Below are 14,693 nucleotides of genomic sequence, written 5' to 3' on the forward strand. Positions count from 1 at the left end.
TTTGAATCTTTGAAAATTCTGCATAATTTGGGAGAAGAGAGTGAAGAAGAGAAAAGTATAGGAACTGGAGGTGGATCAGTCCCAATTGATACATTGTCAGACTAAAGGATTTATATCCAACTGGTTGTTATCTTTAATTTGAACGTCAATGGTTGACGTATTAAATAATACGGATATGAGTTGTTAATAAATAATTGAAAGAGTATATTTGAATTTTTATTATGAAAAGAAGGATCAGAAATCTGCAGAATGCGGTTCTTCATTTGTTTGACCAAATTGATTTTCGTTGACTGCTTATGGTATGACCAATAGTTCAAGAACCTACAAGAACTGATAGGCTTGCGATACCAATCTATGAGTAGAGTATTATCTGGTGTTCTGATAACCTTAGTGTCAAGGAAGGGAACCCATTGTTCGTTGTTCTCAGTTTCGATGGTGAACTTTATCTATGTGAAGATGTTCACAATCTCAGATATTCCATCTTGAGGAAGAGATATAATAATGTCATCGACATATTTTTTCATAAAGAAAAGATTGAAGGGAAGTACCTGTAAGACCAAATCTAGCAGGTCATCCATGACATATGCTGCTGAAATGGGGCTAATATTAGCTCCCATTGGAGTACCAAAAGTTTGTTTGTAAATTTTACCATTGAATGAAAAATACGTATTATTAAAAAAGAAAGTTATAATTTGGAGGAAATCGTCTTTTTGAATGTCACAAAATTGACTAATACGTCCCCACCTTCTATCAATAGATCTGAGACAAGTGTCCAAATAGACATTGCTAAAAAGAGATACGACATCTAAGCTAGCAATTACATAATTGTTAGGTAGTTTCATTTTATTGAATGCAGAATATTGCATAATGCCTTCGACAGTATGATCGCTCTGATATTATTGTTTTAATTGTTATTTCAACTATGGTTTTATCTTCATAGTAACTCATCCTTAAATTTCTGTTTTTGACTACTCTTGGTCTTTCAAAAAAATCTGTGTCATTTTATGGTTCTCATCGATGACGAGAATAACGAGTTCTTTCCATAATTATTCCAATTTTTTGTCAATAAAATTTTTGATGTTTGTAAGAATCAGCCTCCTTTGGAGACACTGAATGTTCACCCGATAAAACGTGTTTCCAGATCTCTTTGTAGTATAAAACCTTTGTTGAATAAATATAAAATGTAAAAAATAATGGAAATATCAATTGAAGGAACAAATGAATACAATAGAATATAATGAAAATATTACATGAAAAGCTCCGGAAACATCTCCTTTGAATTGAAATGAAATGTTGACAAGAACTCTCATGATGAAACAAAGCCTCTGATATTGAAATGGAATAGAAATTTCATAAGTACAGTCGTCTTTGAATGAAAGGTAACATAATCTGTTTGGAAATGAAACATTATAAATACATGAGAGTGGAATGAACGTCCATTTTTTCCTGAATAACGAACTTTAGACTTTGGAAGAATGCAATGTATTTGGGAAAGAAAGTTTTTGGCTTTCTAATACTTCATCTTGATACAAAAAAAGATGAGGGAAAATAAGTAACTCTATACATGGATGTGTAGATCATGCAAAGAAGTAACTTTCAGACACAAACTGAAAGAAAGTCCTCCTGAAACAGCTACTTTCATATAAACATTGAATTACACGAAAAAAAAATTCTTTCGAAACAAATACTTCTAGATGAACACTGAATTATCCAGTAGATACTTTTCTTTACTCAGCTTGTATTCCAAACATTCGTTGTGGAATAAAATCAGATATCATTCATATGAGTTCTACTTTAAATGAATGGTAACAAATTGCACTTACATGGAACACTGTCATCCTCACTGGTAAATATTGATGTTTCGTCGTGAGACACTTGCCCTAAGGCTCTTCAGTACCAAATTGGATAACATTATAGAAAATTCACACAATTCATTCATGAATTACGATTTTCAATGTCACGGACTAAGCTTGATCTGCTTATGTCATCGATGACATCATGAATTAATTGGGTGTATTTTCTATAATGTTATCCAATTTGGTACTGAAGAGCCTTAGGGCAAGTGTCTTACGACGAAACATCGATGTATACCAGTGAGGATTCCATGTGTTCCATGTAAGTGCAATTTGTTACCATTCATTTAAAGTAGAACTCATGTGAATGATATCTGATTTTGTTCCACAACGAATGTTTGAAATACATACTGAGTAAAGAAAATCTTCTATATAATTCAGTGTTCACATAGAAATATTTGTTTCGAAAGAATTTTTCTCTTTTGTGTAATTCAATATTTATATGAAAGTAGCTGTTTCAGGAGGACTTCCTTTCAGTTTGTGTCTGAAAGTTAATTCTTTGCATGATCTACACATCCATGTGTAGAGTTACTTATTTTCAAATTGATTACTTCCTTCCTTTCTTTGGAAGATTCCCTCATCCTTGTTTTTTGTATCAAGATGGAGTAGTAGAAAGCCGAAAACTTTCTTTCCTGAAAATTAATCGCTCCTAAAAATATAACCCCTTCAATGCAATATAATTGTTCATTATATTTATTTTTGCCGAAAGAAAAGTTGGAGTGACGTTTTTTTTAGTTGTCCATGTTCTTTAAATGTATCAACAATACCTTTTTCAAAAAAGAATTGTCAAAAATATACAAGGTGGACATGAATAGTAGCCTATTCTTTTGAACAAAATACCACATCAAGATCGCATAAAATTTTTGAGAAAAGGCATAATTTTAGGTACTCTTCTATGAGGAAGAAAATAGTGTTGCATGACTTTTCGTTGCTTTTGAAACGTAGGAAGAGCTTTCTGAATTTCGATACCGTCTTGCCTATGAACGAACAATATAAATTGGCTCGGCAAACCAATATCTACGATACAAATTGTGTTGAAGATTTGTGTACGCCGTGGTTTCGAGAAAAGAGTAGACTTGCGATAGACTGTGACTTTTTCTCATTCCACAGTGGCGCACATATTCCAATTTTTTGAGTAATGATGGAATCAAAATTTTTGAAATTTTATATATCCATGGAAACTTTCGAGAAAGATGTGATATTTTTGTAAAATATTTAATGGATCATAAGTTCATTTGAAAATGGAATATCATATCAAAAAATAGTCAATGTATCGGAAGAAAATACAAAAACTGAAAACAACATATGTTTCTGAGACGAAACTCCAATATCAGAAAGAAACATTTTTTTCATCATGACACATATGAAATATGAACACTTGACATTGTGAAGGTGAGATTTTTAATTGCTTTTTAGGAAGATGATATCATTCATTTCTCAAATCGCTTTAAAAATAATCGTTTGTTTTTGCAACAGTTTGAAGCAGTAAAAGCTGGAAAAATATGAATTTTATCAGTTCGGATTTCCATTGTCTGATATTATATAAAATGATTTGAAATCCCTGAAAGAACTAAAAAAGAAGAATTGAAAATTAAAGGTGATGTCATCACCCGAAGACGGTTGAGGATACTAATAATCGAAACGACGTGAAGTAACGTGGCTTGGCTCTTAACCCTTGAATTCTATTTCATTTTTTGTTCAATTTGTTCCACTTTTACTTGTATTTTACTTAACAATCATTTTATTTTAGGTTTTTTGCTTAATATAATTATGTTTTTTAGCTATTCATTTTAATTCTTCTTCTTTATTTTTCAATTCTTCTTTTTAGTTCTTTCAAAGATTTCAAATCAGTTTGAATAATATCAGACAATGAAAGTCCGAACTAATGAAATTCATCATGAAACATTGTCAATCACCTTCAAACAAACCTGCGAAAATATACTATACTTTTGATACAAGGGGGTTTTAATGACCAGACAAACTGAAAAAAAAAATCAGAAACTACAAGGTTTCGAAGGCTTCTTCACATATATTATTGTTTTTAACTTCATACCTACGTTGGCGCCAATAAGCAATAGTTTTTGTTGCATTAGTACCCACTTGGGAGAACTGTACACTCCGTTTAGGTTTTTGTCTTCTTCTCTCTCATAGCTGTTTATCTTATGTCTTATTTAAATGTTCGGCTTGGGAGTGATGTTGAGGTTCAAAGGTTTGAAGATGCTTGATAATTTTTTGTTTTGATGAACTATGCATGTGAATGCAGTCTATCAGTGTGTCTTTTCATCTGTTGGAGTAGTTTGATTTTTGTTCTGTATCTTTGTTAGATTCTATTTTCCAATTTATCTATTGTCTTTTGTTGTATCCATTCTCGTTTGCTATTTGGCATATAATATTCCTTTCCTTGTTCCAGGCTCCATTGTAAAGTGGTATCCTTAGCATTCTGTTTATAAATGTGTTGTAGGCAGCCATTTTGTGTGACGATGGGTGGTTCGAACTTGCGGGTATGGTGGAGCTTCTTTGTTTGACTTTTCTGTATATTGCCATTTGAAATTTTATTTTGTGGGTTTATCCGATAGTTATCTGCAGGTAGTTGAGTTTCGAGTCATTTTTTTTTGCTGAAAATCACTTATTGATTCATTTTGATAGCATAGCCTGCTATCGAAAGCGCTCGCATATAATAATTAGAAGTTATTAAAGCTTCAGATCCTTTTTGTGACTTATATTAATATTGAAATACTGAAAATGACGGAAAACTAATTGCATCAATCAAAAAAAGTACATAAATATGTAATATATAGTATATAATATAGTAGGTATATACCTACTATATTATATACTATATATTACATATAATATACATATATTACATATAATATAGTAGGTATATACCTACTATATTATATACTATATATTATCAATTTACTAAACCTATTTGATGACCCTTATTACCTTAGCTATTGATGTATGAGTGAATAATAATAAAATAAAACGTCTTCATTCAACTGATGTAACAAGCATAACGATATAATATACAACAAATATTGAGGTGAATGGGCGAAGTATCAGCGAACCTCTCATTTGACACCAACCCCAAATAAAAAAAAGACGATTCATACAGTTTTTGAAAATCAATTTTTATTCGGTCACCAAGTCGTTTTACCTAAAAAAATGAAAGGAACATATGGAAGGAAAGCGAATCAAGTAAATGCAATATTACTGGAGTTTTTTCCCAACACCAAACCGATATTTTAACACCTTGATACGTGTTTCAATCACCAAGTGATCATCTTCAAGAGGAAGATCAAACAGTTTGGTCTTGGTGATGGAAATACGTATCGAGGTGTTAAAAATAACGGTTTGGTGTTGGGAAAAAACTCCAGTAATATTCATTACTACACCAGAGATTCCAAACAGTGCATCACAAGTGAGTAAATGCAATTAAAATTTTTTTCTAAACGTTATACATCGCGTAGGTAGGATCTGAAATCACTGATCAGTACAGTGTACAATTTAGCAGCGTTATATCGAAAGCTGCGAATTAAAATATGGCCTTCCGGTGTTAAAAATATGTAGTAATCCAAGACCAGAACTGCTGTGGTGATATGAGGTTTTGCAAATAATTTGTGCCCCGCATTGTTTCAGTTTGAGTGTTTTGTTGAGTAAGTCCCGATTATGATACGTTTGCTTGGCTTGAATATATTGAAGAACGTATGAATCAAACGATTAACATGTTCAATGAAGCGTAATTTAGAATAACACCACAGAAGCAAGTTTTTTATTTCAGTAACAGAAATTGAAAACGTCACCAATAGTATGAATTTGAAAAGTGTTGTGAGCGATATCTCTCAGTCTTTCCGGTCTAAAAATCATGATCGCCGACTTTTTGGAGTTCACTTCACGGGCTGATGAAATGTCAAAGATGGTCTGTAGATCAAGTTTGGAACCAAAAAGAAAAGTGAAGTTGAGTATGATCTGCGTAGTGATGATGTTACATAATTAAAATTGATAATCTATGGATAGTTGATAGTTACTGGGTCAAGGCTGTCCCTTGAGAAATATTTTTGATCAAGAGTAAAGCATTCACTACAACCCTTTGAGTTTGGTTCGTTAGGTAATTTTCAACCAGAAAAATCATAAAAGTTGAAATACCTCCGTCGACAGCCCTCAAGAGGTCGTCGGTGATGAACAGTGAAGCTTCGTTGGGTCTGCAACCGGACTGCACAGAAGTGATGATTAACAATTCATTCATGGTGCCACAAATTTGGTCCTCCATGATCATCGTAACTACTTCCGAGAGGCAAAATAGGTCAGGGAAATCCGAGCATTCAGCTGAGGCTATAAATTACAATATCTCATTAGCCACTCATGGCCACTATCTTGCACTGATGAGTGGCTAATAAGCCCGAAACCGGCCTGCAAGTGTGCCTGTTCCAAAATTGAAGGTCAACGGTTTCGGTTGTATTGCCAATTGCATATGCAGGATATTTTCTGTGAAGATTCCTGCACTGACGCCTGTCGACTATAATCCAACACCCTTCGTAGTATTAGCCAGGGGAGTAGTTGTTATCAGTCCATTCAACCTACTGTGTAGGTATATTCGAGGCTGGCTTGAACGTTCAAAGTTAATTTCTTCAGATTTTTTCACTGCCAGTCTTCAAGCATAAGCCCACTGACTAATAAGAAAGTTTTTCTTCCTCATTCAGAGGAATCGGTCAAATTACGGCTATGCAGTTGGTTAGTACCTCGTCCACTAGATGGAGTGACATTTTGTTGTTCGCTCCAACTTAGGAAGAGAAATGAAATGCTCTGAAAGAATTCCGATTTTCAATTATGGAATAGCATTGACTTTAGGTCGATGATGGCCACTATCTTGCACGAATGAGTGGCTAATGAGCCCGAAACCGGTCTGCAAGTGTGCCCGTTCCAAAATTGAAGGTCGACTGTTTCAGTTGTACTGCCAATTGCATATCCCTGAAATTTTCTGTGAAGATCCCTGCACTGACACCTGTCGGATATAATCCAACGCCCTTCGTGGTATTAGCCAGGAGGGTAGTTGTTTAATGATAGGCGTCAGTCCATTCAACCTACTGAAATATTCTTGAAATAAAATATGCAATGTTTTGTCCGAGAGTGTATTATAATATAATTCTTTTTTATATTCATGCGTCTTGTCGTACGGGAATCAATTTTCTATTCATGAATTCGATTCGATCATTTGTGAGTCTATTGTCTTCAAACAGATAGACTCGGCGTAGGACTTTTTACTGATGATGAATTATTTCATTGAATTCTCAACTGTTCATTCTACTACTTTAACCAAATTAATTGAAACACTTTTGTCTAATTTTAACTAGTTATTTTATTTTTACGACCGGTTTCGGACGCCACATTCGCCACACTCTATTCTAGTTCTAGCTAGCTTACCTAAAATCTCCCGATATTACCGAGTTTTCAGTTTTCACATATTAGTTTTATACATGATAATGGGGTAAAACCGGCAACCCGTCCTAGAAATAACATAACTAGTGGAAATTAGACAAAAGTGTTTTGATTCATTTCATTTAAGTGATCATGAGTTTCCACAAAATAAAGAAGTCAATAATCACACATAATTGTTCCTTCTATTTTGAAGCCTGAAAGTTTCATACCTGACTTTTATTTCAGGCAATGTATTCGTGATCGCCGCCATCCTACTCGAACGAAATCTTCAGAATGTTGCAAATTATCTCATCCTCTCCCTTGCCGTCGCCGACCTTCTCGTAGCTTGTTTAGTTATGCCCCTTGGGGCAGTTTACGAAGTCAGTAGAGAGTGGACTTTGGGACCAGAACTCTGTGACATGTGGACTTCGAGCGACGTCCTTTGCTGTACAGCATCCATATTGCATCTCGTTGCAATCGCACTGGACAGGTGAGTTTTGAAAATCGTTTATCATGAGAACATAGTCGAAGTAAACGGTATTGTGCATAGTTGAAGGTGTCAGCGCTCTCAAAAATCAAAAAACAATATATAGAAATGACGTCGCTGCCAGCTAGTCCATGTGGACTGAAGAATTGGCCGTTCGTATTGGATAATTTTTTCTAACCAAGTTTTATGATTGGCTGAAGAGTCATGAAATTAAATTTAAAGTCATGTTACGGTAACGAAAAGAGGATGGTTATAGTCGTCGTTTTGTCAGTTCAGGAACTGATCGCGATTTGAGTGTTGAAATTTGATATTGGTACAGTTATAATTACTTGAAATTTTTGTTTTCTGTTTAAAATGTGGCGCCCTTGGACAAGTACTAATAGTAATAACGAGTGAGATAACAACGCAGACTTTTTCCAGTATAGTGATTCCAATACCGATGGTGAACAATGTGAAAAAGAGATACCATTGAATGAGATTCGGATGCATTTGAATATTGAAACACAGAAAGTATGTTTCAATGTATATGTTACCGGCCAAACCCGATTTTAGGCCAAACTAGTTTTACCTAGGCTAAAATAGTTTATTCTATATGCGATCGGATAAACCGGTACAGTCTAGGCGAAACGGGTCTGTACTAGTTTAGCCTAGGAGGAACTGGTTGGGCCTAATATGAATAAGTACACTTCAGGATAAACTAGTTTGGCCTAGGATGAACTGGTTGGGCCTTATATGAATAGGTACACTTGCTACTGCGGACCTTCGGAACCAAGGAATACAACGCTTTGCGATGCTTGGTTGGCCGTTAGCAGCAAAATATTTAATCCTTTCTGAACATACCCTTGCTCATTGGAGGCGGGTGGGGTTCTTTATCGAACAAAAAAAAATCAATAAAACTCGAATAGTTATACCAACTATATTATTAAATTAAACAACCTATCAAGTTCGATAATCCTCAACAAAATCAAATAAATCTTAATTGCTTGTCGTTGACAATTGACAGGGTGACAATGTTGTGGAACCGGAGCTGGATAAATATCTCAAAACAATGAAAAACGTTTGACAGTTGGGGAAATCGCAATTATGAATGATGGCTAGCCTGATTTCAGTAAGGAAAAGAGTGAGAGGAGTGACAGGAAAAGAAAGAAAAAGAGGGGCTATGGTGTAAACAGGGGTCAAAGGTCGATCTTCATGTAAATATTGCAATAGATGCAAAAATGCAATCTTGTAAATGGTATGGTAATATTATGTTATGGTAATAAATGTACTAGTTACATGCGCTAAGTTCCTTAACCTTTTAGTATATATACTGAAAGTGTACACTGTTAACGCTAGAGGTAAGTTGTTTGATTTTAACCCACTATAGGTTCTTTTAAAGTTGTTATTTATATGCTTTTTCTTTACAGGAAATGAGGATTTGACTGAACTAATGGTCTAGCACAACTTGATAACTGTACAACTATAAAGAAAAAAAACAAAACAATTTGTATAGTAATTCATGCACAATTAGTGAAAGCGACCATGCTGAGCAATAAAATGATAGAAATAAAGCACAGTTATGAAAAAAGCTTATCTGTTTCGTCGGTGTCTCCTTCAAGTCCTGATACACTTCATGAGAGTATCCTAAGAGTTGGGGTGTTTAAATATCACTCGTGCATTGGGTCAATTAAAGCAGAAACAAATCTCTCAACCAGTGAAGCCTTATGACAGATTCCAAATCCCTATTATCAAGCAGGAAGGAATGAGAAGCCAGGTTTAGCACTATAATCCACTACTCTACTTCTTGATATATAAAGCAGAACAAATCAAGGATAATAAAAGAAGGAAACAGGCCTGAAAACAATGAATACATTCAGTATTAATGACATTCTATTGTAGTGAATGTTCAAATGAAGAAGGTAACATACCCTAGATGTTGTGTGGCCTCGAAAGTGATTACGTAGAACTTAAACGTCGAAGAAGGTTGGAATGTTCAGTACTTCAGAAAATATATCCACAAATGAGTGAAGGTGGTTAAGATTACCCAACTTATCAATAATCTGGTGCTTTTGAATGGGATTTCCAGAATAAATCCGCAAAATGCGTAAATTGAATATCACCATCAAAATGGAGGACTTCAATTTTTTTTCAGTTTTTTTCTTTCCTTCACATCTGTGCCAGTTCTAATTACCTTTTTCCCAAATCAATGGTACCAAATGTGGATGAAATTTCAATCATAGACAAGAATTTCAATACAGACATAAATCAATCTGAATGGATGATGATGACAAGTATAGGTTATGTTTTGAAATTTTATTTATTTTGTAATAACTGCTATATTTTTAATGATCTAAGTGACTGAAGAGACCAAGTTTACTGCCAGAGACAGTGAGAGTAGGAAAATTTGAGAAGAATTGAAATAAAAAAAAATATTTAATAATAATGATTATCTGTAAGGGCATGACCACATATAATATAGATTTGTTGACAATCCGATTCCTCTATTTATTTTCTCCTTCTTCCCTTCCTTTTTAGTCTAAAATTCTTGATATCTAGAAAGGGAAAATAAAACCGTAACACACTTCAGGATAAACTTTTTTGGCCTAGTCTATTCTATACTAACAGGGAATAATAAAATACTAGAAATACGAGTAATAAAATCAATATGTATTTATCAATTAAATCAAATTCACTTATTTTTGCATGGTGTACTCTGATGGCATTCAGAATTGCAGAGCACCATTTCTTTATTGCATTTGCACCTGTTTGTTAAACATTTTTTTACGCAGCTGCACCTTACGAAACCTTGTCCTGAACCAACTGAATGTTTAGTGGCTGCAGTCCTCAGAGATATTTCAGTATCTTGGTCAACATCACCTACGTTTAAAAATTTCGGAATGCAAATATCGAATTCAGTTCTGAAAAAAAAAACAAATCAAAACTAATATTTTTCAATCACCAGAGAAATATGGTAATGTCGACATTGAAGTATGAAGTCTATTTGAAATAAATATTAATAAAATGGGCTTCAAAAATACAGTGAGCAAAAAATATGTACCTGCAATATAATTTCTGCAATACACCATGTTTGGTGCCAACTTTATAAAGGTCCTCATCGTTTTTCCGAAGAATAACCCCAATAATGTTTCTGAGATCACCTCTGCCTTTGTCTACGTCTGGAATTGGTATAGTTACATTGTCTCCAATGTTGGCAGGTGGATGGGATTTGTCGGAAATAGCTTTAATTTTTTTTTGCTTGTTTTTTAAGTTTCTTTGCCGCCGTTATTCTAGCATCTTTAATGTTCTGTGTATCAACTTCCACAACGCCGTCAACATGGTTACTATTCAGATCATCTTCGCTAACTTTTCTGAGGTCGTCCTCATCCTGAATATTATTTATTATTTCTGGGGGTAACGATGAAGTCGAAAGTCCTACTCTAGGCTCTATCCCGAATAAGACCTTGTAAGGCGATTGTTTCATTCCTGTGTGAAAGGCACGGTTTTTCATGAACTGGACATATCTTAAACCCTCCGACCATTTCGTTGAATTGTTGTCCTTCAGCCGAAAACTTATCTAAATCTTGATCAGCGCGTTCAACGGAACCCTGACTTTGACTGTGCCTTGGTTTTCTATGCACAATTTCAAGTTCTGGCCAAAGAGTTGCGAGCTCACTAATCACATTATTGACAAATTATCTACCATTGTCAGATTGGAGAATGCATGGTGCTCCTATAGTTAGAAATATATCATTCAGGTAGTAGGCCACTTCTGCCGCTCTCTTAGATGTTAACGCACGCAGAAGAACAAATTTTGTTAAATGGTCTAGGTAAACTATAATAAATTTGAATTGTTCATCAGGTTGTGTCTGAAAATCGATCAAATCCACCTGGCATCTGCTATTCCTTTCAGAGTGAAGAATCGGCTTTGAAACTAGTCCTCTTTTCTTTTTTGTCTTTTTTTGTTGACATACATCACACATTGAAATAGAGGCTTATCATTTCTTTTGTGATATTAGCATATTTTTTTGATGTCTCGGCTAACATTCTGTCACGTTCTCCATGTCCAACCGCCACATGAGCTGCGTCAATCACATCATAAAGCTCATCAGCCTGGAGATAGTATTTTATATTCCCTTTCCTCCAAGCTATTAGTTTTTTTACATCCCATTTTTAGCACACCAAATCGTTTGAGTCGTCTTTTTTGTAAAGGTGTCCTTTTTTCGACTTTTCAGCATCTTCCACTTGTTCAACCAGTTCCGAATATTTATCTGATAACAACACATTATAATGAGAAGACTTTTTCTTTTCACTTTCCGCAATTTCTGCTACAAACTTTTCTCTCCACTTTTTTTGATCTGCTTGTCTACTAGATGTAGAAGGCTCATCCATGATAACATAAAACAAAACCGAAAAAATATACTTTCATCTTTTCAAAACACGAGTATCAACTGACAAGTCCTCAATTTAAAGAAGAATGAGCGTGACTGGGCAAGCGACGACGTGAGAAATACGATCGGAGGATCCCCGAATGCACAGGTCTCGACACGTACCTACTCGCTTAATTTGTCCCTGTTAGCATAGAATAGACTAGGCCAAACTAGTTTATCCTGAAGTGTACCTATTCATATAAGGCCCAACCAGTTCATCCTAAGCCAAACTAGTTTATCCTGAAGTGTACTTATTCATATTAGGCCCAACCAGTTCCTCCTAGGTTAAACTAGTTTCTCCTATCATCCTTAGGACAGACCCGTTTCGCCTAATCTGTACCGATTTATCCGATCGCATATAGGATAAACTAGTTTAGCCTAGGTAAAACTAGTTTGGCCTAAAATCGGGTTTGGCCGGTAACATATATAAGGATCAACATCTCAAGTTTGGTTTCGAGCGAAACAAACTCTCAGAAGCAACATCAGATTTGACCGAAATTCCTTTCTCGACTGTACGTAAAAAACAAACATCATGAACGCAAGACGCGATGTGATACGGGATTACCAAAACCTTTTGATGTTCATCTAATGAAATCATTGAAAAAAACGATATACGACTGTTACGAAAGCAATGAGATCACTACAACTGAAATCATAAGGAAGAAATTGAATGCCTACTTCCGGCCATCACGTGAGCTGCTGTGACAAAACTCTCCAGAATTGGACGAAAAAACTAGGATTTATATTGAAAATGATAAGCAAACGTCAAGCAGTTATGGAAAGCAGAAGAATAGTGGAATTGCGTAACAAATACTACCTAAATAAAGACAAGAACAACGGCAAATTTTCTATTTGTATGAAACTTGATATGAAACTCACAACACAGTTATGAAAGGGTGGACTGATGGTTCAAAAATGTGTACGCCTAACATGCCAGCAAACAAAGGATCGCGACTTAACATTATGCATTGCAAAGAAAGTGAAGGATGGGTTCCGAATTCTTTGAAATTATGTGGAAAAAAACTTGAGGACTCTAATGTTGACTATCATAAGAACATGGAAGCTAATGTTTTCGAGGATTGGTTTGAAAACACATTGAAGCCAAATTTGGATAAAAATGGTGTAATATTTCTCTTGACAACGCTTTCTATCATTCGCGACAGCTCATCAAAGTACCAAATGAAAATTTGAGGAAACATGAAATACAAAGTTTTTCAATAGATAACAATTTTTATTTTGAAGATTTCTATACCAAAAACCAACTACTTGAAGTTTTACCGATGGAAACACTTGAAAAAGTGTATGCCCTTGAGAGTATTGCTGAAAAGTTTCAGAGAGAAAGTACAAAAAACTTATTTTATTTAAACATTTGAAATTAGTTCACTGGTCATGCTTGGCACTTACTCGGTGCGTGGTAGCAATCCAAAAGAGAGAAGAGAGAAAAAATATTCAAATATTTCCTCTTGATAATTAACATTATGAAAAGACAGTTGAAGTTTGATAATTTGACAGAAAAAACAACAACAGGATTATCAAAAGGCACAACAACCCCATGGCTGACACAAAACAAAATCAAAGGATCTACTCTGGGTACAGTACTCAAGCTAGTAAGTACATTTCTCACCTATTTGTTTTACCATATATCACAAAAAGGGTTTGAAGCTTTATAACTTCCATTTATTAGCTGGTTGTGCTGTCATCTTCAAGGCTCTATATATAATATATAGTTATTGTGATTTATTTGAGAAACACTCTCAAATTTTCTAACCATCCCAACAATGATAACATTGAGGATTTGTGGGTGAGTGTGAGGTTGCAAAACATGAGTTTTGCGGTAGGTTGTATTTATACGCCGCCTAAATTGAACCTGACAAATTTTCTCAATGAATTTGAAAACAGTTTGATATCAGTTGTACCTCAATTTGATGAAATCATCTGTATGGACGATTTCAATGTGGATTTGGCAAATTTCAATAGTTTTTCTGTTCGGGAGTTGAATGAATTATTTATGAGTACTGGGTTGAAGCAGATAGTTAACTTTCCTACAAGAATATCTCAGAACACCACTTCTATTTTAGACCTGATAATTGTTTCAGATCAATGCCAAGGTACAAATTGTAGTTTTCTTCATGTTTCACACATATCTGACCATAATTTGGTTTATTTCACCCTCAACCTGATTGGTGAAAGTGAAAGCAACAAAATTATTGAGTACAGAGACTTTAAAAATATTGATGAAGATCAATTATATACTGATTTACAGTCAATTCCGTGGCACCATATTTATGGCTTGGATACCATTGACAAAAAAGTAACTTTTTTCAACGAGAACATGAACACCTTACTGGAATTACATGCGCCTTCCAAAACAGCTTTCATTAGGAAAAAACATAAACCGTGGATTACCGGCAATATTAAAATTATGATGAGAGAACGCGATAAAAAACTTAAAAAATTCAAACGAACCAAGAACATTCGCGATTTTGAAGAATACAAACACCTTAGAAATTTCACTAATGAATCAGTAGA

General features: G+C 34.6%; 1 protein-coding gene across 1 annotated transcript in view; it reads left to right on the plus strand.

Moving 5' to 3' along the window:
- The window catches only part of LOC111516184 (5-hydroxytryptamine receptor), a 616,569-nt gene that overhangs the window by 404,132 nt on the left and 197,744 nt on the right, over positions 1-14,693 (plus strand). Inside the window, exon 3 of the mRNA XM_074170181.1 lies at positions 7,518-7,761. Coding sequence (XP_074026282.1) covers positions 7,518-7,761 — 244 coding nt within the window. The remainder of the gene's footprint in view (positions 1-7,517; positions 7,762-14,693) is intronic.

Source organism: Leptinotarsa decemlineata, unplaced genomic scaffold (assembly GCF_025532065.1).
Source record: "Leptinotarsa decemlineata unplaced genomic scaffold, Ldec_3_MD MMD2_P_RNA_scaffold_7, whole genome shotgun sequence".
NCBI classification, from domain to species: Eukaryota; Metazoa; Arthropoda; class Insecta; order Coleoptera; family Chrysomelidae; genus Leptinotarsa; species Leptinotarsa decemlineata.